Source organism: Tiliqua scincoides, chromosome 1 (assembly GCF_035046505.1).
Source record: "Tiliqua scincoides isolate rTilSci1 chromosome 1, rTilSci1.hap2, whole genome shotgun sequence".
Taxonomy (NCBI): domain Eukaryota; kingdom Metazoa; phylum Chordata; class Lepidosauria; order Squamata; family Scincidae; genus Tiliqua; species Tiliqua scincoides.
In genome coordinates, this window is record NC_089821.1 from 293,585,933 (window position 1) to 293,608,795 (window position 22,863).

Sequence of the window (22,863 nt, forward strand, 5' to 3'; positions counted from 1 at the left end):
GCAGGCCCTAGGTCCAACACAGAAAAAAATTGCTCCTCTGAAGTCTGCAACAGGCGAGGTCATGCAGGATCGGGTGCAGCAGATGGAACGCTGGGTGCAGCACTACTCTGAGCTATATTCCAGAGAAAATGTAGTCACCGAAGTAGCGCTGAACAACATGGAGTGCCTGCCTGTGCTGGAGGAGCTTGACAGTGAACCAACCCTAGAAGAACTTCACGTGGCCCTGGACTTCCTTGCCTTTGGCAAGGCACCTGGAAAAGACAGCATCCCTGCTGAAGTCCTAAAGTGCTGCAAAGAGATCATCATCACTGAGCTGCATGAAATCCTCTGTCTCTGCTGGAGAGAAGGTGGAGTACCTCAAGACATGAGGGATGCAAACATCATCACGCTGTACAAGAACAAAGGCGACAGGGGTGACTGCAACAACTACCGTGGCATCTCTCTCCTTAGCGTTGTAGGAAAGTTGTTTGCCCGAGTTGCACTAAAGAGGCTCCAGGTACTTGCAGAGAGTGTTTATCCAGAATCACAGTGCGGATTCCGAGCCAACAGGTCCACCACTGATATGGTATTCTCCCTTAGACAACTGCAGGAGAAATGCAGGGAACAACGACAGCCACTCTTTATAGCCTTCATAGATCTCACGAAGGCTTTCTACCTGGTCAGCAGGGATGGCCTCTTCAAGATTCTCCCCAAGATTGGATGTCCACCCAGGCTCCTCAGCATCATCAGATCTTTCCACAAGGACATGAAGGGCACTGTTGTCTTTGATGGCTCCACATCAGACCCCTTTGACATCCGAAGCGGCGTGAAGCAGGGCTGTGTTCTTGCACCAACCTTGTTTGGGATCTTCTTCGCTGTCCTGCTGAAGCAGGCCTTTGGAACTACAACAGAAGGCATCTATCTCCGGACCAGATCAGATGGAAAGCTCTTCAACCTCTCCAGACTGAGAGCAAAGTCCAAAGTCCAGCTGAAATGTCTGCGTGACTTCCTCTTTGCCGACGATGCAGCTATCACTACCCACTCTGCCAAAGATCTCCAGCAGCTCATGGATCGTTTTAGCAAGGCCTGCCAAGATTTTGGACTGACAATCAGCCTGAAGAAAACACAGGTCATGGTTCAGGATGTGGACTCACCTCCCTGCATTACAATCTCTGCGCATGAACTGGAGGTTGTCCATGACTTTGTGTACCTTGGCTCAACGATCTCCGACACTCTTTCTCTCGATACCGAGCTAAACAAACGCATCGGTAAAGCAGCTACCACGTTTTCCAGACTCACAAAGAGAGTCTGGTCCAACAAGAAGCTGACGGAACATACCAAGATCCAGGTCTACAGAGCTTGCGTCCTGAGTACACTTCTGTACTGCAGCGAGTCATGGACTCTTTGCTCACAACAGGAGAGGAAACTGAACACTTTCCACATGCGCTGCCTCCGACGTATTCTCGGCATCACCTGGCAGGACAAAGTTCCAAACAACACAGTCCTGGAACGTGCTGGAATCCCTAGCATGTATGCACTACTGAAACAGAGACGCCTGCGTTGGCTCGGTCATGTTGTGAGAATGGATGATGGCTGGATCCCAAAGGATCTCCTCTATGGAGAACTCGTGCAAGGAAAGCGCCCTACGGGTAGACCACAGCTGTGATACAAGGACATCTGCAAGAGGGATCTGAAGGCCTTAGGAGTGGACCTCAACAAGTGGGAAACCCTGGCCTCTGAGCGGCCCGCTTGGAGGCGGGCTGTGCAACATGGCCTTTCCCAGTTTGAAGAGACACTTGGCCAACAGTCTGAGGCTAAGAGGCAAAGAAGGAAGGCCCATAGCCAGGGAGACAGGCCAGGGACAGACTGCACTTGCTCCCAGTGTGGAAGGGATTGTCACTCCCGAATCGGCCTTTTCAGCCACACTAGACGCTGTTCCAGAACCACCTTTCAGAGCGCGATACCATAGTCTTTCGAGACTGAAGGTTGCCAATGATTAATAACAACAAACAACAACAACAACAACTAGGTATTTATATACCGCCTTTCTGGTCATCTGATTACTCCTCTAACTTTATTCAAGGAGGTTTACATAGGCAGGCATTTCTAAATCCCTCAAGGGGATTTTTACAAACATAGCGGTTCTCTCTTTCAAGAACCAACAACATTTCAGAATGGATCTTCCTGGTTTGGTCTCACTTCTGGCCTCCAGTTCTCCCACCAGGCCGACAAGCAGCTCCACCTCTCACATGGAGGGCAGACAAGATGCTTCTTGCTCACACCAAGAGCAGGTGGAATCACTCAGCTCGGCTTTGTCAGCTGCTTCAAAGTCTCGCCATTCTCAGCCGTTCAGGGAGCTGCCGGTGTCCTCAAACTGGCAACCTTCTGATGTTATCTTCAGGCTAACGGAAGCTCTACCCTCTAGACCAGACCAGGAGGTCTGGCACACATGGAGGTGCACTGGCCCATGGAGGCCTGTTCCAGCCTCTGCAGTGGCCGCAGAAGTGAATATGCGTCAACTGAGCTCAGCCGATGCAGGGAAGAGGTGGGAGGGAGGCGTTTCGGAGTACGGGGAGGGCAGGTGGTGGGTGAGCAGGGAGCGGGAGGTGGGCCAAAACCCAATAGTTATACTGGATCCAAGCCCCGTTCTCAAGGTAGTGTGGAGTGGCTCCAGGCTGTTCCGTTCTGCGCCGCCTCCTGAGCTGGTACAGATCCGAGCAGACCCATTGGGGCCGCTGCGGCTTTCCCTGGGGTACAGGGAAAGGATTGCCCTTGCTGAGCCACACACAGCCCCAAACTTGCACTGGATATAGTGCAGGCCTGCTGACCTGCCTGTTCCAGTGCAAATTAGGATTGCACTGTTAATTTATTTAAAAGATCAACTGCATACCGGTCTGACTCATCATCTGTAGGTTTTAATCCATCGATTTGACTCAACACGTTCCCTTATTCTATCCTGTACCCTCTGAACACAACCAGAGCAGTGCTCTGATCATGTTCAGAGGGTGTTCTGAGGGCCTCATAATGTCACTTCCGGTGTTTTTGGAGAAAACTGGAAGTGATGTTTTAAGGCCCTCCGGAAGCCTTACAAAACCTTCTGAGGGCTGGGGAGGCTGCGCACTACTTCCCCAGTCCTCAGAACAGTTTATCCATTGGTTTTGGCATTTGTGGGGGTTCCGAGAAGAGAATTCCTGCAGATGTCAAGGCATCACCTGTATACTGCTCAGAAGGTAAACAACAATAAAAAACAGTTAAACAAACATAATGCTACTTAATGCTCTAGTTATAGTATCACTGCAACTATTCTCAGAGTTTTCTGCTTGCTGTAAATTGCTGCAGTAGTAAAAGAAATCCAAGTTCTTTCACATCTGTCCCAAGTTTTGAAACAGCTTCTTGGTTCTGAATGTGAATAACCTCTGGGTAATTTCCTCTTGCAGAAACCTGAAATTCATTTTCAAGGAATGCATTCTATATCCAGAATGGAACTATTTCCTTCCTTTGTTCAGCTGGTATGAAAATAGTACAAAAGATTCTGCAAGACCCTAACACAGCATTTCTGGACAGCCAATTTCATGGCAATGATGCAATTACAGTAATCCACAGGAAACAGAAGGGACCCTTCCTCTGCTCATATTATCAAGCAAGAAGTATTACATCAGTCAGCACATATTTCCTGGAAACCGCTATATTAATTACTTCCTTGACTCATGAACAATGTTATGCCAAACAATAGAAAAAGGAAAACCAAGCTGAAGGTAAATTATCTCTTGCGCAGACCTGGCTGCATGAGGTAAAGGGCACCAGTTGCTTCCAGCTGCGTACTCCAAATCCTGGGGAGCCAGGATTACTGCAGCCCATAAAGATGCTCTTTCTTACCAGGCCCCCAGATTCAGAGACAGTCCATTTTAAGTATGCATACTTAGTACCAGGTAATAACACAATATGGATTCTGTTGGTGCAATGATCACCTACTGCTCTTTGACTAAACGGACAGAGAATATGAGGACTACTAGGCTTATTCTTCTTGTGGACATAAATTTTAATCCTTAATGCTCAGAATTACATAGCTACAATAGGAACCATGAATCTATTATAATGTGTACTAAATACAGCACCTGTGACAAACTGAATTCTGTACTCAGTAAGATGTGGTAATTCATGGATGGCAAAGTCTGCAGTTGCTCCTGGATCACCACCTGGTTAATGGTGGACTCACATTTTCCTCTAACCTTCCTAATGGGTAGAACCAGTTAGGATAAACCTACTCCTGAATGCTAATGGTTTTACTTGCATTCCAGACATTTCAAGTAAGTATTCAGCTGACTTTGCCAATTACTTAGTCACTGCTGCAGTGGGCTGTTAGAGTAGGAAGCTCTCATGGGTGGTTTATTTAGATTTTTATACTGCGTTTAGGCCTTCAAGGAGGCTTATACTAGTTAAAAAGGGCAACACAATGGCAATAAACTTTTTTTTCTCATCATCAGGTAGTTTTGTCACAAAGCCATGCTGTGTTTTTCGTCAGATGCACACAATTGGCAGCTGCTAGTTAGAGTGAGGTTAGAGTGGGGAAAACACACAACACCACCATTTGTACACTGGACAAGTTGTACTAGTTGTTATGGAATGGCACATGTTCTCTGTTATGTTTAGTTCTACCCTAAACCATGCTGTTTTCTCCAACAGTTTATGCTCTTAGGATTGAAGAATGTGGTTTTGCACCAGCTCGCAGCAGGAAACAGCGACTTCCCAGATCCAAATTATTGTCTCCCAAATTATGGATGAGCATCTTATTACTTTTCACGCAGATTTATTTGGTTTCAGCAGTATGCTAAATGTGGAGAGGAGGAGAATCACACAGATAACAACGCTCCTAAAAAATACTAGGAAGAGATATACTGGAGACAGTTATTTTAAAGTACACAACTATGTATAGCTTCACTGCATCTCTGTGCCAGGAAAAGCTACACTTGTTAAGTATCGGCCCATTATGCTACAGGTTAAAAACTCAGCACTCCTACTGGGAAAAAGGTAGCAACCCTAAAATGGGCAGACAGTGATCTAGAAGATGGCAAAGGAACCAAGCAGGAAAGCAAACATCAGCAACAGCCTTATATTATACTTGGTATTTAATATATTGAAGAACTAATACAAAGTGTGCTTAGGTAGAATGACAAGATATGATCAATCATAGGGTGAGGGAATTTCAGCAGGTGCAATTTTTTAAATCTTTGCAGTCCTATGACAGAACACTCTACACGAGAAAATTCCCCTCTTCTATGCAGCTATTAAAGTACTGGAGACTTGTTATCCATTGCATTTCATCACTCTGTGCCTAGGTTTTTCCAGAAGCTAGCTATAAAATCAACAATCAGCAATGCTGCAGCCTGGCTGAAGAAAAGCAGCTGTAGCCGAGGCAATGACAAACTATGATCATGTAGCCAGGGAAACGAAAATCCAGTCAAGGATCCTGAAAGCTACTGAAGAACACTGGCTTAAGAAATAGTATTATATCTTTTCTTTCCCAATCGTAAACTGGGCTACATTCCCTGCACATGGTGGGATTTCATAGAGAGATTTCCTTTCCTACTGTTACATTTGAGAAAATTAAGAATAAAATATTCTTGTTTGTTTGGGAAGTAGTTGTAGGGCAATCTAGTTGGTGAGACAATTTCTCTGAAATCCTTGTTCCAATGAGTCCTGATTCATTCAGCACAAAAAAAAAACCAAAAACCAAAAACACACAACAATTTTATTCTGGTATTTAACAAAGAAATTTCCAAGGTATCAATTTTTTAAATAGTGAAGTGAACTAGTGAATACTGAACATAGCATCATTGTTGGCAACCTTTAATCTCGAAAGATTATGGTATCACGCTCTGAAAGGTGGTTCTGGAACAGCGTCTAGTGTGGCTGAAAAGGCCGATTCGGGAGTGACAATCCCTTCCACACTGAGAGCAAGTGCAGTCTGTCCCTGGTCTGTCTCCCTGGCTATGGGCCTTCCTTCTTTGCCTCTTTGCCTCAGTCTGTTGGCAAAGTGTCTCTTCAAACTGGGAAAGGCCATGCTGCACAGCTTGCCTCCAAGCGGGCCGCTCAGAGGCCAGGGTTTCCCACTTGTTGAGGTCCACTCCTATGGCCTTCAGATCCCTCTTGCAGATGTCCTTGTATCGCAGCTGTGGTCTATCCGTAGGGCGCTTTCCTTGCACGGGTTCTCCATAGAGGAGATCCTTTGGGATCCGGCCATCATCCATTCTCACAACATGACCGAGCCAACGCAGACGTCTCTGCGTTGCATACATGCTAGGGATTCCAGCACGTTCCAGGACTGTGTTGTTTGGGACTTTGTCCTGCCAGGTGATGCTGAGAATGCGTGGGAGGCAGCGCATGTGGAAAGTGTTCAGTTTCCTCTCCTGTTGTGAGCAAAGAGTCCATGACTCGCTGCAGTACAGAAGTGTACTCAGGACGCAAACTCTGTAGACCTGGATCTTGGTATGTTCCGTCAGCTTCTTGTTGGACCAGACTCTCTTTGTGAGTCTGGAAAACGTGGTAGCTGCTTTACCGATGCCTTTGTTTAGCTCGGTATCGAGAGAAAGAGTGTCGGAGATCGTTGAGCCAAGGTACACAAAGTCATGGACAATCTTCAGTTCATGCGCAGAGATTATAATGCAGGGAGGTGAGTCCACATCCTGAACATAGCAAGTGAACTACGAATGTGAATTTAATACAAGTCCACAAAAGGATCTAGCCACTGGATGAAACATGGAAATTCAAATAATTTTTAATTACTCCAATCGATGAGAGCTCTCCTCTTGTGTGTCTAGAAGTGTCCTTCACTGATACCATTGTTATGGTTTTTAATTGCTGCTTTTTATTAACTGAATTCTTAGAGCTTTTTTGCAGTGATCAGTGAAAAGGTTGAAGTTAGAAAAGGAGAACTGTTAAAATTGCACCCCAATTAATTTAGCAAGAAGTAGAGACATCAAGACAGTTGACACTTTTTGATAATTATATAATTTTTTCAGGTAATCAAGAAAAATTCTGTGGTTAACTGCAGGTCAGAAATAATTCTGCTGTCCACAGCAATCACCACTAAAAATTATTTTTAGGCTAGAGTGCTGTTGCCTGGTTAGTCATTTTATTCATACATGGAACATGCATGTGGCATGGGTACCTGCTAGGAAAGCAGAGCTTGGGCCAGAAACTTGATTATTAACAAGAACCGATGGCATGTGGCTTAAGATACACTGGTCAAGAAGAAAAATGGAAGAATTTGGGTTTCTAGACCACTAGATCCTTTCCTCTTCTTCCTGCCTTGCTGTCGACCTGTCACACATTAGACCCATTGGTGCTATGGGAAGCCATTCCCATTTTAGGCGCAATTCAAAACCACTATGCCAAGCTGGTATTCAGGATTGGTAGCCCCTGCTTGTCTCTCCTTTTCATAGTCTCCGCTGGCTTCCTTTCTTAAGCATTTGTGCTAAACAGCTAATGTTTGTGGGCCACTTCGCTATGTGTCCCTTCTTGGGAAAGCTCCAATTCCCGTGCCCTGCTTCCCTCCCTCCACTGAACCCAAGCTACTGTCTAGCTTTGTCTCTACTTTGAATAAGAATATTTGCCCTGTGGTTTCTGCAATGCATTGCACTCAATCTTGTAGAAACAGACTGGTAAACCTGGTCTCTGGTACAGGCTCGCTACAGACCCACAAATTCCCCTCAGGCTTGCCTTGCTATCTTGTGTGTGGTCAAACTGAAGACATGTGAGTGTTTGTGATTTTCCTTGTTTTGAGCACGAGTGTAAGTGAAAGAGAATGCAAGAGATTGATTGACTGTTGGTTTAATTGCTTCACAGTACTTTGATTCCCCTTCCCTATCACTGTAAAATTATCTACACAACGAAATTTGTTTTGTTACACCTTTCACCCTTGCCTTCCTCTTCCGTCCCCTCTGAACCAGAGAGTTGTGCCACTGGGCACTACACTGGATTCCCACACATGAAATAGTTTTCCCCTCTGGGCACATGTTATTCATGTTTATATGCACACTTAGTAACAGTGTATATATATGTCAGCCAAACTTGTCGTAAGAGGCGACTAAAGAGCCACCAGGTAGATGGGACTCATCAGACTGGGAAGTCAGCTCATCTGAGAGAAGGAAAACTCTGATCCCAAACCTCCACTGCCTTGTGGCTACATCCAGTTATGGAAAAGGCTTCAGGAGTCAACCTCGAGGCAAAATCAGGAGCCGGAGTCCCTGAGGCAGTTCATGGCTGAACACAGTCATGTTCTGGCAACTCCTGTGATGCCACTGGAACCAACCGTATTGGCCTCTGCCTTTCCATTGGACCATTTCAGCGATGTGGAGAGGGGGGATTTGCTGCATGGGTAACAGCCTATCCTCCATACCTACTTTACCCAGGCTTTGCGCACTGGAGAGGACACTCTGTTCCAGAACCACCATTCAGAGCGCGATACCATAGTCTTCCGACACTGAAGGATGCCAACAATATATATGTCATCAGAAAAGCAGTGACAGAAGATTAGATTCTGTGCCAACTTCAAGTATAGCAACAGAAGCTGGAAGGTAGAAACATATTACTGAAATTGCACGCACATAGATATCATGCTGAAATTCAGCATAAAAGAAAACTGCCATCACACTGCTCGGATTGGCACTCTGGAAATTCAGATAAGCGGAACATTTTGCCAAATACAAAATAGGGAAACAGGTTCAAAAATGTGTTTAAGATGAAAAATGCTGCTACTGAGCCTATTGATTGTATCAACATTCCTGCCAAACACCAACTGCTGTAAATCCACTTTTAACTTAATCAAAATACAATCTGTAGGTTTAAAAACTATAGAAAACAATTTTTAAATGTACAGATGAGCGATTTATTTAACCATATATTTTCCAAGCGTTTTCCTATATTTATGGCACAAGGACTGGAACATTTACTGTTGGGAAATCTTCTTATGTTCAGATCCTTGATATAAATCACAATCCTGCAGCTATGCTCTCGTAATTAACTTGTGTGGAGAGAAGAAACACAGAGGACTGAAAAATGTATGTCAGGACACAATGATCATGATGCGAGAACCTAACATTGTTAGGCAATGAATAAAAGTTAAAAATAAAATCATTTTTGCGGACTTGGAGGTCATGCAGACATGATGCAACCTGGCACTGATGAGGTGAGTGTCAGAAGGAGAATCAAATGCCTCTCCCCACCCACTGGTTCATTGTTACTCCTAACCATTGTTAACCCTGATGAAAATTAACCGAGGGATGCTTCAAACTTGTTTCTGAGCCCTGGTCAAACTGTTGTTTCAGAAACATGGTTTAGGAGTGAACCCAGGTTCATATTAATTTGCTTTAACAACAGTAAAGTGCAGTAATATGCCTGGGTGAGGAAGTAGCACATCCTGCAGCCCTTTCCCAATAGTTTAAAATCAGATTACCTAAAAGGAAATTATGATTACATAGAGACTGAAATTCTTTAGCAATTGATGGAGAAAGACATTCAAGAAGATGTGTGACAATTTGAGCACCAGGAACTCCTTAATACTTTTTCCAATTTATCATTCACACAAATTCATGCTGGTCTGCTATAGACTGCTATAAAGAAAGTCAAAGTTTTTTAAATGCCCAATCCTATCTACTGGCATCAATAGTTACTTGAAGGAAATTCAATAACCTGGGAAAACATGCGTTCCACCAGCAGAAGTGTCAGAATCCTGTAGCACTTGCTGATGGTGAGGCCAATGTAACTCTATATACCTAATATGGCATAGCGAGTCTCTATTTTTCTTTAAATTCACCACCATCACAGCCTGGGGGGATGATGTCTGCAAAACAGAGTAGAAATGCAGCGGGGGATGGGGACTGGGAAGCTTTAAAATGGTGTCTCTGCTGTAGTTTAGCCTCCTATCAACATACAATTTTTAAGAGGAAAAAAGACTTCCAAAGGAATCTTAAGTGAATCTAGGATAGATGATTCTGCAGGAACTTCTTCTGATTTGGACAACAAACTCCAATTTGTTTCCTGCCTTTAAAGACAACTCTAGCTGGAACAGTTCAGAGGTTTCCACTTGAACTGTTCACATACATAAAATCCCAACAAAAGCAACAAAGACCAGTTAGTTATGTAAAAACATAGATTCTTTTAATTTCCATTAATCAGATGATACGCAATGCATCGTTTGCTGACTCCACATCACATTGTCTTACCTGGGGTTAGTGAGATTGTAACATGATTTCCATATCTGCAACATGTGTTTACAAGTAAGGAGCGCTTCATCTGGGCCCCTGCAGAGGGATTCCAATTTGGCTTTTGAAAACAGTAATCTGGGGGGGAAAAAGTATTTTAAAATATGTTAATCAAGCAATACTATCTGTTAAAACACATAGCAATACTATGTTCATCAAGCAATACTGACAGCCCAACTGCTACTTGCAAAACAAATAAGACCGTTTTGAAGCAACATTATGACAAGCTAGAACAAGAGGGAGTTGGATTACTGTTTTTCAAGTATAAAGTGATTGGCATGCATATTTAGAAGCTCCTGTCTAAACAGATCTTTTAACGAGCAAGCAACATTTATATATGTTTATCTACTCGTATACAGTAGAAAAGAAACAAAAGCTAACTTAACAATCACAGACACTCCCATAGCATCACTTGCATTTCTACAATCATCCTCCAATCACAACGCTGCAAACTAATAACCATTGCTTTACCTGAATAATTTTTTTACTCTTTTTCTATAGTTATCACCAGCATGGAACAGCAAATGAAAAGAACTGAGACCATTATTTAAAATTGTTTACAAAAAAATACTAGACTTCAGAAGATTAGTATAGTAGAAAAGGGTTCTGCTGCGTGTCCTACATTCATGGTTTTCCAACTGTGTTTTATGGGAAACTTATCAGAAGTCCTCTGATGGCTTAATTCAGACATCACACCAAACCACAGTCAAAGAAGTTAAACTATTGTTTGGGTGAGATGTTTGAACTGACTATTTATAGCAATGGCACCTAGGAACTGGAGTTCTGAAGTAAAATAAAAGCAGACAAATAGCTTTAAATCATGGTTCCCTTGTACCTTTAAAAGTTTAACAGTATGAATTCTAAAATAAGACGCAATCTACACATCTCAGAATGAGGTAGTAAGCTGAGGTGGTTGAAGAGTTTCAGATTGCAGGTGTGGAGTCTTGTTTCAGAATGCTCTCCCACACAAAAAACACACCTTTCACTGCTTTGAGTAAATCAGCACACTGAAGGAAAGGTTTAGTTTGTCCTTCCCCCATCCCCTACATAAAGGATATCTTTTGCACAGATCCAAAAATATAACCTGCCTCTACAGACTGAAGTGGTGTAAGTCCAGAATTCTACTACATCAGCTTATTGCCTCATTCCATGAAATGTGTAAAGGTCTACAGTCTACAGTGATGGATTAACCATTGCTTGGTAAGGAGTCTGAAAGACACTGAGAATATCAGTTGCAGCACATTACTGAAACAGAACTTTCACACCATTGCAGATCTTCCCTTTGCAACGTACAGATGCAAAAGGAAAATGTTAGCTGCGTTCTGGGGCATGGCCTAGTATATATGCTAACAGATACTGAGCTGTCTGTGATGGATCAGGAGAGAGATCTTGGGATGCTGGTGGACAGCTCAACGAAGCGTCGACCCAATGTGCGGTGGTGGTGAAGAAGGCCAGGAGTTCAGAGTTCAGGATCATTAAAAAAGGTACTGAGAATAAAACAGCCAATATTATTATGCCATTGTACAAATTAGATGGCACGGCTTTATCTGGAGTATTGTGTGTATTTCTGGTCACCGCATGTCAAAAAGGATATTCGGAACTGGAAAAGGTGCAGAAGAGAGTGATCAAAATGATTGGGGCACATTCCTTATGAGGAAAGGCTACAGCATTTAGAGATCTTCCATTTAGAAAGAAGGTGCCTGGGGGGGGGGGGAATATGATTGAGACAAAATTATGCATAGAGAGAAAAGTTCTTTTAACTCTCACACAACACCAGAACCAAGTGACATCCACTGAAACTGAATGGTGGGAGAATAAGAAAAGACAAAAAATTTCTTTACCCAGAGAGTAATTAACGTGTGGTACTCCTTGCCACAGGATGTTGTGATGGCACCTGACCTAGCTGCCTCTCAAAGGGGACTGGACCAATTTCTGGAGGAAAAGTCCATCACAGGTTACAAGCCATTAGGGCTATATGCAACCTCCGGGTTTTAGAGGCATCCTATGTCAGAATGTCAGATGTGACAGAGTGCCAACAGGTTATGGGTATCTTGTTGTTTTCAATGTTCCTTGAGACATCTGGTGGAGCCACTGTGGGATCCAGGAAGCTGGATCAGACGGGCCATTCGCTGATCCAGCAGGGCTCTTATGTATGTTCTTAACAGTTACTCGAAGGTGGAAAGTTTTAAAACTACTATGATAGAGTACAGAGCCAAACAAGCTCTTCAGAAGTAGAAAACAAGGGCCAACACTTTAAAAACCCGACTTTTGAAATCTAAACCAAACCAGGTTTGCACTCTACTTTAAAAATAATTCTACTTGGCATTCAAAACTAACTGCTTTTCTATTAAGATTTATGCCAGTGAAAATCGAACCATTAATATCCTGAAGATATTATCCTTGAATAATGTAACAGTTTATTTTGCTTACTGCACAGTTTCGTTTGCTATGTGCCAAAGAATTAAGCTTGAAACAACTAGAAGGGAAAAAAACCCAACTCTTTATATAGTTATAGAGAAAGCAACGCCATTTAGGGTATGAAACAGGAAATGTGTCAAATCAACTAATTTTTCTTTCTTGCAGATACTTGCAGATACTTTGAATTAGTATGAAGGCTGAATTCTAAAAAGTTAAGCATAATCAGGATTTTTTTTTTTTTGGCCTGTTTTGGTTTTTTTTTTTTTGGCTTTTGTGTTATTTTCTGCAATGGACAGCTGGAGGCCTGTGGGTCTAGCCAGGAAAGTAATTTTGTATGACCACCAATGGCTATACCTGGTTTGAATCAACGCACAATAAATTTTACCAGTTTTACCATGAAGACAACTTCTTTCAAATCCTGAGAGATTCCACACTTTAATGTTGCTGTTCTGCTTTTAAATGTATTTTATTTATCTGTCAAATGATTTATACCCTATACTTCCCCTCTCATTGGGAGGTGCTCAAGGTGGCTTCCGAAAGGAAAAATACAATAAAATAATTAAAATCAGATCAAATAAAAAGAAAAAGGGGAAGAAGCATGGACACCAATGAAACCATCAGTGTAAGTCAGACTAAAGATTAGGGTGATTCCATACTATCATCTGAGAACACTTCAAAGCTACACAACAGTGCCAGTACCATAGGTTAAATATGATTGGAATTCCAAGTCTGCATAGCAGAAAAGTAGGATAAGCAATTATTTGGGTGGTTTGGGCAACGTAAGTAAGAAAATCAGGCAAAAATGAGAAGACACCCAGGAGAGGAAAATTCTCAGAGTACTCAGACTAACAACTCTTAAACGGTATACAACCCACAAAACAGATGTGTCCTGGGGCCGAAGTAAAAAAGTTCAAACAACCCAACAAACCATCATTTGTTGGACTGTAAAGTCAGCTTGCATTGCCTTCCCCTTCCCCTTTCCTCACAATGCCACTGAATGAAAATACCTCTTGGTTTCTCAAAACACAAGCTTCCTATGTCTGAATCAATGAACTGTGGTATAAGCAGTCTCAACAAACCAACAAGAAAGCACCACAATTTAATACCTTGACTTGTTGGGATCACTTAAAGCATAGTTCCCAGTTTCAATATCACAGGAAACTGTGGTCTAAGAACCTAGGAACATTTGATTCAGCTGGGCACATGAGGAAGGTGAGATAAACATGTGCTCATTCACAATCCAACACATTATGGTTTGTTGAATCATCTGAACTGGGCCAATGACTCAGCTATGTACAGCTGGAACTCAACTGTTAAGAACATTAACATGAGTGGATCCGACTCAAAATTTTTGTGAAATTTTGTACTTGCAGATGTAATTTAATCTTTGCTCCTCTGAAAGCAGAGGTGGAAAGAACACTAAAGATACTGTTAACTGCCAATCCTTCTGCTTAGGGACTAGGTGAGTTAAAAACTGAAATAAATATACCTGGTATACAAACTGCTCAGATAGACATTATACATTAAGCAAATTATTGCAATAGCAGCCGTTTACTTCTCCTGCCCGAAAGCACCTAGGTTTCTTTTGCTTTTCTCTAATGAACTTTAGAGACACTGCCAGAATGAAGTGATATAAGATGAAAAACAAAGTTATAACTGCCAGGCTTTAAGCAATTCGCAGTCCTATGCATACTGAACTAAGATTCATATGCACATTGCATATTCAACTGGATTTACTCCCAGACAAGTGTACACAGGATTGTGGTCTTTGCACATTTACTTAGGAGGGACAAGGCTAAGAGAGTTTAGCCTGCCCCAAACTGCTCAATGAATTAATGTCTTAGCTGAGTTTGGAACCAAGCTCATGTTCTGCACCATCATACCACACCAGCTCTTTTGACAGAATACTGCCTGCCACTTTAAGAGTGCCATCACTGCACAAACTGTTTAAGTAATTTTTTTTTTACAGAGCCATACTATTTTCACCTCAGCTGATTTGTGATGCAATTCTTTTCCCCCCAATTATTGACCCTCATAGATGGGTTAAAAGCAGCAAGAAAAATGTCACACTGAACAGTTTGAGAAGCAGAAATATTATGAAACTTCTGTAAAACACACACACACACACACAAAACTGAAACAGGTTGCCACACTCCACTCTCATTATAGCTATCACAGGTAATATAATCCTTAATGCTTGACATTTGCGTAGAACTGAGTGTACAAAGTGTTTCACAGGAATTATCTTGATAGTGACCTTACAACACTCCTGTAAGGTAGGTAAGAATTACTATCCCCTATTTGCAATTCACTCTCTTAGCCATTATGCTACACCATTTCTGTGTCTAGTTCCTGGGAAACTGAAAAGACCAGTGGTTCCCAAATTGGTGGGTAGTGACCTACCAGGGGAACCGGAAGTAGGGCATTCCCTCTTAAGGGGAGTGGCCCTGCTCTGATGGCAGTGACAGTGCTGCAGTGATCGCAGCACTACCGCTGCCAAAAGGCTTTTTTACTTACCTGGGGGGGACAGTGCTGGCTGCAGTGTCCTGGAGGCTTGCAGTGCCCTCTGATCTCCTTCGAAGTTTGTTTACAAAGCTCTTATCGCCAAACTAAAGCTACTTTTGGTTTGGGGGAAAACTGGAAATAGCTTTAGACTGGCGATAAGGGCTTTGTAAACAAGCTGTGGAGAAGATCAGAGGGGGCTGTGAGTCTCCTGGACCCTGCAGGAGGCTGGCACTGCCCCTCAGGTAAGTTAAAAAGCCCCGCAGCAGCACTGTGATTTCTGTAGCACTGTTGCTGCCCCCCGTCTACCCATGCACTCCTGTAGGAGTTTGGGAACCACTGGAACAGACAAATTTCAAGATAAGAATTCAGGGAATGGAACAAGACATCATGACTGACAAAACTGAAAAGCTTTAACATACCACAATGTGGAAAGAGGAGGGAAGCACAGCATTTATTTGTAGGGTCAAACAGTCATTTTAGCACTTAAACGATGTCGCCTTGAGCACACAGCTGACTAGAAAGGAAAAGAACTACTTACATAAAGTTTTCTGGATATTCACTCAAGGCCATGTCAATAATATTCAGAGCATCATGGTAGTGTTTCTGAGCCGACAGCAAGAGCGCAAGGAGATGCAAAGAGTTGGCGTCGTCTCCTTGAAGCTGTAGAGCCTGACGAACATAACCCAAAGCCTCTGGTATCTAGTTGAGAGAAAAGCTGAGGGGAGTTATTACCACATATACTTCTTAGAATGATTCTGTTGCTCATGGAGATGATGGAAAAAGTGAGAATGGAAAACATCTCAAAACAAAGATATATTCATACCCTGTTCCTGAAAAACATACTTTCAACATTATATTATGTAGTACAGCATTATAAGCTCTGGTGCTTTTGCTAATCGTACAAGGAATCATCCAATGAAACTGACTGGCAGGATATTTAGGATGTACCAAAGGAGGCATTTCTTCACACCCTGCATAATTACAGTGAACCTGCCTCACACTGAATCAGACCATTGGCTCATCTAGGTCAGGACTACACTACCACAGACTGGCAGCAATTCTCTAGGATTTCAGATAGGAATTTTTTGCGGTTGTACCTTAAGAGGCCAAAGACCAAACCTGGGACTTGATGCATGCAAAGCATAAGAGCCATAAGTCACTGGGCCATGGTCTTTCCCCTTAATAATTCCTGCTGCAGATACTGCGATTACTTTCACATTTCTGGCAAATACTAGAGCTGCTAAAGAAATCGAGCTTGTTTTGCTTTGTCTGTTGCTGCCAAAGTGATGAACACTGCTGATGTCAACAATCCTGCTGACCCTACACTAGATGGGAGGCAATCTACCAACACAGCCTTCTCTTGTCAATTGCATTCACATACATCTGAGCAAAAAAACACAGGGAAGCACCATGTGCCTTGGCACACCACAGAAGATCTCTTGCCAGAGGTGGAAGCATCACATGTCATAGGTGAGGCAGCAAGGGCATTTGTGGAGCCATGGAATGACATTAATTAAAGCTAAGTGCATATATTATTTTTAAAAATTTGGAAAGATGGATGTGCTTTGATGTATGGCAAAGAATACAGTAGTGTAACTATCAGGATACAAGGAAGATACAACTGACGTTGATGCAGTACTTCTACAAGGTTCTCAACAAACACAAAGAAAACACCTAGCTAATTTGTGGGTGGTAATCTGTGCTGCAAGTAGCTAGCAAAACATCTCCCGGAAACTTATTCCTGACTTTCTGGACAAGACTGCAGAAAGTAAAATTCTGGAAATGCTAACTAAAGTAAGGCTACCACCAAAGATCACTACAGGCTTGTTTATACCAGAACACTTGTTTGGAGAAGTTGGGTAGTGGCTTAGGCTAATGTGTATTTGTAATCCACAACATTTTGTAAATCTGGGCTGGAACATTCATACCGCAGTAAGATACAAACACTAGTATTGTCACAGTTTGTTATCTTTCAGTAGCTCTGTACAACAGTTCCCAGATACTCACAGCAGTACAAGCTTATAACTTAAGTATATTTAATAAGAATTAAACAGTTACATCTCTCTATAAAAGACCAATAAAGTTTAACAGATACACATTTAAACAATAAAACTGAGGTATTCAATCTGTGCGTCCCACCTCCCTAGTGAGGCGTGGCTAGCCTCCAGGGGCGTCACCAGGCATCTCGGGAAGAGAGGTGGCTGGTAGCTGCTCTGCTGCTGTGCTCTGCTCAGCTCAGCTGCACATGCTGCCTGCTGACTTGCTGCTTTTCTGAGGCTGAGAATGAGGTGGGTGGGGCAGCGTGAGGTGAAGTGGGTGGGGCAGTATGAAACATGGTGGGGGGACCCGGGAGAGAAGGCTGGCTGGGCAGGCAGAGGTGCCGCATCTCATCATGGAGCTCTCCCCATGAGCAACCTCGCCCCAAGAACTACATTTCCCAGTGTGCCCCTCGCCCTGGGCATCCTGGGATTGGTCAAGGCTGGAGGAGAGAAGAGTGCTGCATCTCATCAGCTCAGGGCGTGCTCCTGGCAGGCTTCAAACTGGGAGGCAAGAGTAAGCACAGGCAGTGCAGCGCTTTCCTCTGCTTGGGAAGGAAGGAGCCAGCCTGCTCCTAGTAGGGGGGTGTCCAAATGCCCCAGCCTGCATCCCTCCATCTTGCCTGGGGGGAACAGGGGTGGCATCTGCATGTTGGGTGTATGTGTGTGAGCAGCCCCCATCTACTTTGGGGTGAGTTGTAATCTTGCTCTATGTGACTGCAATCCTTTCCACACTTTCCTGGGAGTAAGCCCCATTGACTCAAATGGGACTTACTTCTGAGTAGACCTACATAGGCTTGAGGCCTGTGTCAGCTTAACCAAGGATCCTCACCTTTCTCTTTTTCCTTCCCTTCAAAAAAGAAAAAAAAGCCACTCTTGATGGCTTTGTCTCCAAAAATTGATTAAAAATAAAAATCCCCATTCCTTTATAGCCATTCCCCTTATTCCTCCGGCCTCCTTTTTTTTTTTTGGGGGGGGGGGGTACTCTGTTGGCTGCTATTGTAAGGCAAAAGGCGCAATCCTAGCTAGGTCTACTCAGAAGTAACTCCTATTATGTTCAATGGGACTTAGTCCCAGGACAGTGAGGTTAGGATTCCAGCCAAACAGTCTCTAGGTCTCAGTTTGCATCAGTTTGCAATTAGCAGATACACACAAGACAAAGTCTTCCCCTCCTGCAAATCCATCACTTCCCCCTCCCTTTCCCAAACCCTCCAGGTGTGCTGCTAACAAACTCAGGGCACAATCCTAACCAGGTCTACTCAGAAGTAAGTCCTATTTTGTTCAATGGGGCTTACTCTCAGGTAAGTGTGGTTAGGATTGCAGCCTCAGAGTGCTGGCAGCCTTGTTTCTAGTGTAGAATTATAACACCTTCATTCCCATTTTGGGGGTAACTGAGGTGAGGTGTTGTAATGGGGAGCCATGGCCAATGGCCACAAGGATCAGGGGAGGCGCGAGCAGGAAAAGTTCCAGAACCACTGCAATAAAACTATACTCCTAACTAAGCCTATCACTTACAAGGTAGCTAGCTCCAATAGTATTGCTAGTTCACCTGCCCAAAGCAAGGAGAAGATGTTATGATGTTCTATATGCCTTCCAACTAGGTGTTCTTTATACCTCTAGCCCAAATGGTCATCCAATCAGGAGGCAGATCGGAAAATTCCTGACGGGCAGCCCAATCCCGAGCTGTCCAGAGTTCCCAGGTCCAGCGGCTCCACGGCAGGCTCCCACAGGAGGCTCCTCAGGAGAAGGGGACGTTCGTCCCCTTCCCCCAAGTAAGGAAAGCAGCCCCACAATGGGGCTACTCACTTTAGCAGCAACCTTCTGGTCGCCGCTAAAGTAAAGACGCTTGTGTAGGGCAAGCAGCCCTGTCCAAGTACCTTGGATCCTGCAGAGCTCAGCTCCGCGGATTCACCTCTCCCCCTCCCCCAACACGCCTCCCCCACACCCCTGGCCATGCCCCCTCCCCAGAAACCCTCCCCCACACTCCCAGCCATGCCCCCACACTCCCAGCCACACCCCCACACTCCCATTCCACAGCCCAGTGGTACAGGTGATTGCCAAGCTGCGGAACCTGGGCACCCGCCGCACGCCAGCCCAGCTCCAGCTCCGGCGGTAAGCCCCGCAAGCGTGCCTTATGGCACGTTTGCGACTGTGGTCCATGCGGACCACAGGATCAGGCTCTGAATGATGTAGTATCCTGTGGTCACTAAAGGTCAATCCACTTAGCCCAAGTGGTGGATCATCAGCTGAATGGAATCTTTCTGATTGCAGTGACCTCGCACCTTCAGCTAGATGGAACCCTTCATGATAGCAATGTCCTTGTACCTTCTGTTGGATGGAACCTTCTTCGATTACACTGTAAACAAAGTTATATGGACTCATCAGCTAGATGGAACCTTCTTCATTTATACCTTCAGTTAGATGGAATCTACAGTGTCCTGGCACTTTGCCTGATGTCTCCCCACCTGCTGGCACTCAGCAGCTTCAACATTTTTCTCAAAATGGAGGCCACTCCACAAAATGGAGTCCAACCATGGCCTAGTCCTCTTTGGTTCTCTACAGTTAGGGAAGGCAAAAATAGCAGACTCCCTTCTGAAGTTACTGAAACTTCTAGAGTCTGGACATCGGATGCTTCTTGGTCATGCTTCTAAATCATCTGAAAATATAGTCCAGTTTGCAAGCTATGAAGCACCTACAATTGTTCTTTCCATTTCCTCACACAGCGAAAGACAAAAAAAAACGATGTGGGCATACAAAGGTAAGCACCTATCAGTACTGTTATTCTACATTTTGCTGAAAACATGCATGTACACACTACACTTAGCATCCAGTTTTTGCCCCCAAATATAAAAATAGAAAAAGTAAATCTAGTAAGTTATCAGGGGGGAAAAGTAATTTAGTTAATACTACCATAAGTCAATTTAGCATTTAAAAGCACATTAAATTTTAAAACTAACCTGTCGAGATATGGCAAACTGCAAAGCCAGATAAAATGCTGCCAGATGATCAGTTGGAGACAACGTATGCGCCCTGAAAAATATTGACACAGCAGACCACTGTAAACATTTTAAACTTGATGAATAAACAATGGAGTATATAAAAACCTACAACCCTGAGAGCAACCTCTTTGTGAATGCAGGCTGAATAATCCTTTTTGTCTCATGGCAGGATATGTAGGAGTCTCCAGACACCCAGAGGAAAAGAAAAAGATAACTCACCACAGACACCTGCCTATAAGTCAATCCTACAGATAAGTCGAGGGCAGGTTTTGAGCCAACAATCATGGAATTTTCTATGACCCTCGGATAAGTCAGGGGTTAAACTTAGGGAGGTGTCCAACTATAGTTTTGTCTGATTTTACTCGAGGCTAGATCCTGAAAAATAACCCACCACTAATTGTTATCTAAGAACTGTAGTCTCTAATTTATTAAAAACATAGTAAAAGATCATAAGATACATTTTTATTCTTTTTAAATTCTGGTCTTCATCACCTTTTTGTAAGCACTATCAGAGTAAGCAACATACCAGTAAAACAGTGGTTCCCAACCTGGTATTCATGTACTGCCAGGGACACTCAATAGGACCTTTAGGGGTACTTGAAAAAGAATGGAATAATGGTAGAAAATGGCAGGTCATGCTCCAGAATGCCTTGCAAGACAGGAATGCCTTGCAAGGACCAGCAAGGCAGGAAGGCAGGTAGCTAGTTGGCTGTGAAAGCCCCACCAATAGCTAGTTTTTGGTGATCAATTCATGTATGAACCAGTGATTGAAAACCAGCACAGTAAAAAAGCTGGAACATAATATGGAAAGTGATCAATCACCCAGAATTTCTCAGCACACTTCTGGTGCAAAACAGAGCAAAGGCAGAGTCTTCTGTTCTTCAAACAGATAAAAAGAGAAAACAGTCTGGTGAAAAAGGTTGGCAACCACTGCAGGAGAACCATGAATCAAATCCACCTTTAAGGTGTCTGGTGTGTTAAGCCAGAAGCTCTACGTACAACATACAACCCATAACACATAACTGGGAGTGTGCAATTCAGTTCACAGCAGAGAGATGCAGCTGCATATATTTGCAACCCTTTTTACTCAGAAGTACACCCACTGCTTTCCATGGGTGTTATTCTTAAGTAAGGGTGCATTGAATTGTAGCCTGCTTCAGATGGAAAGGAGGATTCCCATCCTGGTGTTTCAAAAAACAGACCTGCTTTGAAAGCATTTGCAAAGCAGAACCAGGCTGCAGCAGAAGGAAGGAGAATAAAAGGTTAACAAATTGCTTCTAAGGAGCTGCCTGCTGCTTGAGAAACCTGGCTTGAGAAAACTTTTCAGAGTTGAAAGGCTTTGCCCTCTGATTGACCCAGAGATAAGGCGAAGTGATAATTTGAGCTTGATTACTTGGCAAAAATTTCACATACTATAGTCAGTACTTATCTGAGACACCCTAAGGCAGTGGTTCTCAAACTTTTTCAACTGGCGGCTCCCTTGACCTACTGGGCCAACGCTTCTAAAAGAGTAATACTGCCAGCTAGATTTCCTAGTTAAATTTCCAGCAGGTTTAAAGGAAGACTAAATAGTTAAAACAGACTGTTCCATATTATTTTTAATACTGCTTTGTCATGCTTATCAGGCAGGATGCAACCCTGACATGCCCAAGTGCCTTAATATAAAGCACTAGTTCCAATTTAGTCCTTTATTGTTACTGGAAACAAAAATATGTAAATATATATTTAAAGTATTTCATTAATAAAAATATTAAAATTAATTCAAAAGGATACATGTTTGTCAATCATTTTATCAGAACCAAGTTGCATCAGCAGTTCTGGGATGGTACAAAATAATCACATGGCACATGTGTGTGTAGTGGAAGCAGCTGATGATAGAACAGGACATACAGTATCTCATAAGAATATAAGAAGAGTCCCACTGGATCAGGCCAAAGGCCCATCTAGTCCAGCTTCCTGTATCTCACAGTGGCCCACCAAATGCCCCAGCGAGCACACAAGACAACAGGCACAACCTGCGTCCTGGTGCCCTCCCCTGTAACTGGCAATCAGAGGTAGCCTGCCTCTAAAACCAAGAGCTTGCACATACCTGCTATGACTTGTAACCCGTAATGAACTTCTCCAGAAATTTGTCCAATCTCCTCTTAAAGGTATCCAGGCAAGATGCCATAACTACTTCTTGTGGCAAAGAGTTCCACAAACTAATTACACGCTAGGTAAAGAAATATTTTCTTCTGTCTGTCCTAACTCTCCCAACACTCAGCTTTCGTGGATGTCCCCTGCTTCTGGTGTTATGCGAGAGGGAAAAGAGTGTCTTTCTATTCACTCTGTCCATCCCCTGCATGATTTTGTATGTCTTAATCATGTCCCCCCCTCAGGTGCCTCTTTTCTAGACTGAAGAGGCCCAAACGCTGTAGCCTTTCCTCATAAGGGAGGTGCCCCAGCACAGTAATCATTTTTGTTGCTCTCTTTTGCACCTTTTCCATCTCCACTAAATCCTTTAGGAGATGTGGCTACCAGAACTGGACACAATACTCCAGGTATGGCCTAACCATCGATTTGTACAATGGCATTACAATATTAGCTGTCTTATTCTCAATGCCTTTCTGAATGATCCCAAGCATGGAATTAGCCTTTTTTACTGCCACCGCACATTGGGTCGAC

The 22,863-nt window shown here is 43.4% G+C and overlaps 1 protein-coding gene across 4 annotated transcripts in view; it reads right to left on the bottom strand.

Annotated features, from left to right (window-relative positions):
* The window catches only part of TTC7B (tetratricopeptide repeat domain 7B), a 155,925-nt gene that overhangs the window by 66,758 nt on the left and 66,304 nt on the right, over positions 1 to 22,863 (bottom strand). For all 4 annotated transcript variants that reach the window (XM_066628375.1, XM_066628367.1, XM_066628358.1 and 1 more), the window contains exons 14-16: positions 20,158 to 20,230; positions 15,703 to 15,863; positions 10,203 to 10,319 (exon numbers count right to left, since the gene is read on the bottom strand). In XM_066628375.1, coding sequence (XP_066484472.1) covers positions 10,203 to 10,319; positions 15,703 to 15,863; positions 20,158 to 20,230 — 351 coding nt within the window. The remainder of the gene's footprint in view (positions 1 to 10,202; positions 10,320 to 15,702; positions 15,864 to 20,157; positions 20,231 to 22,863) is intronic.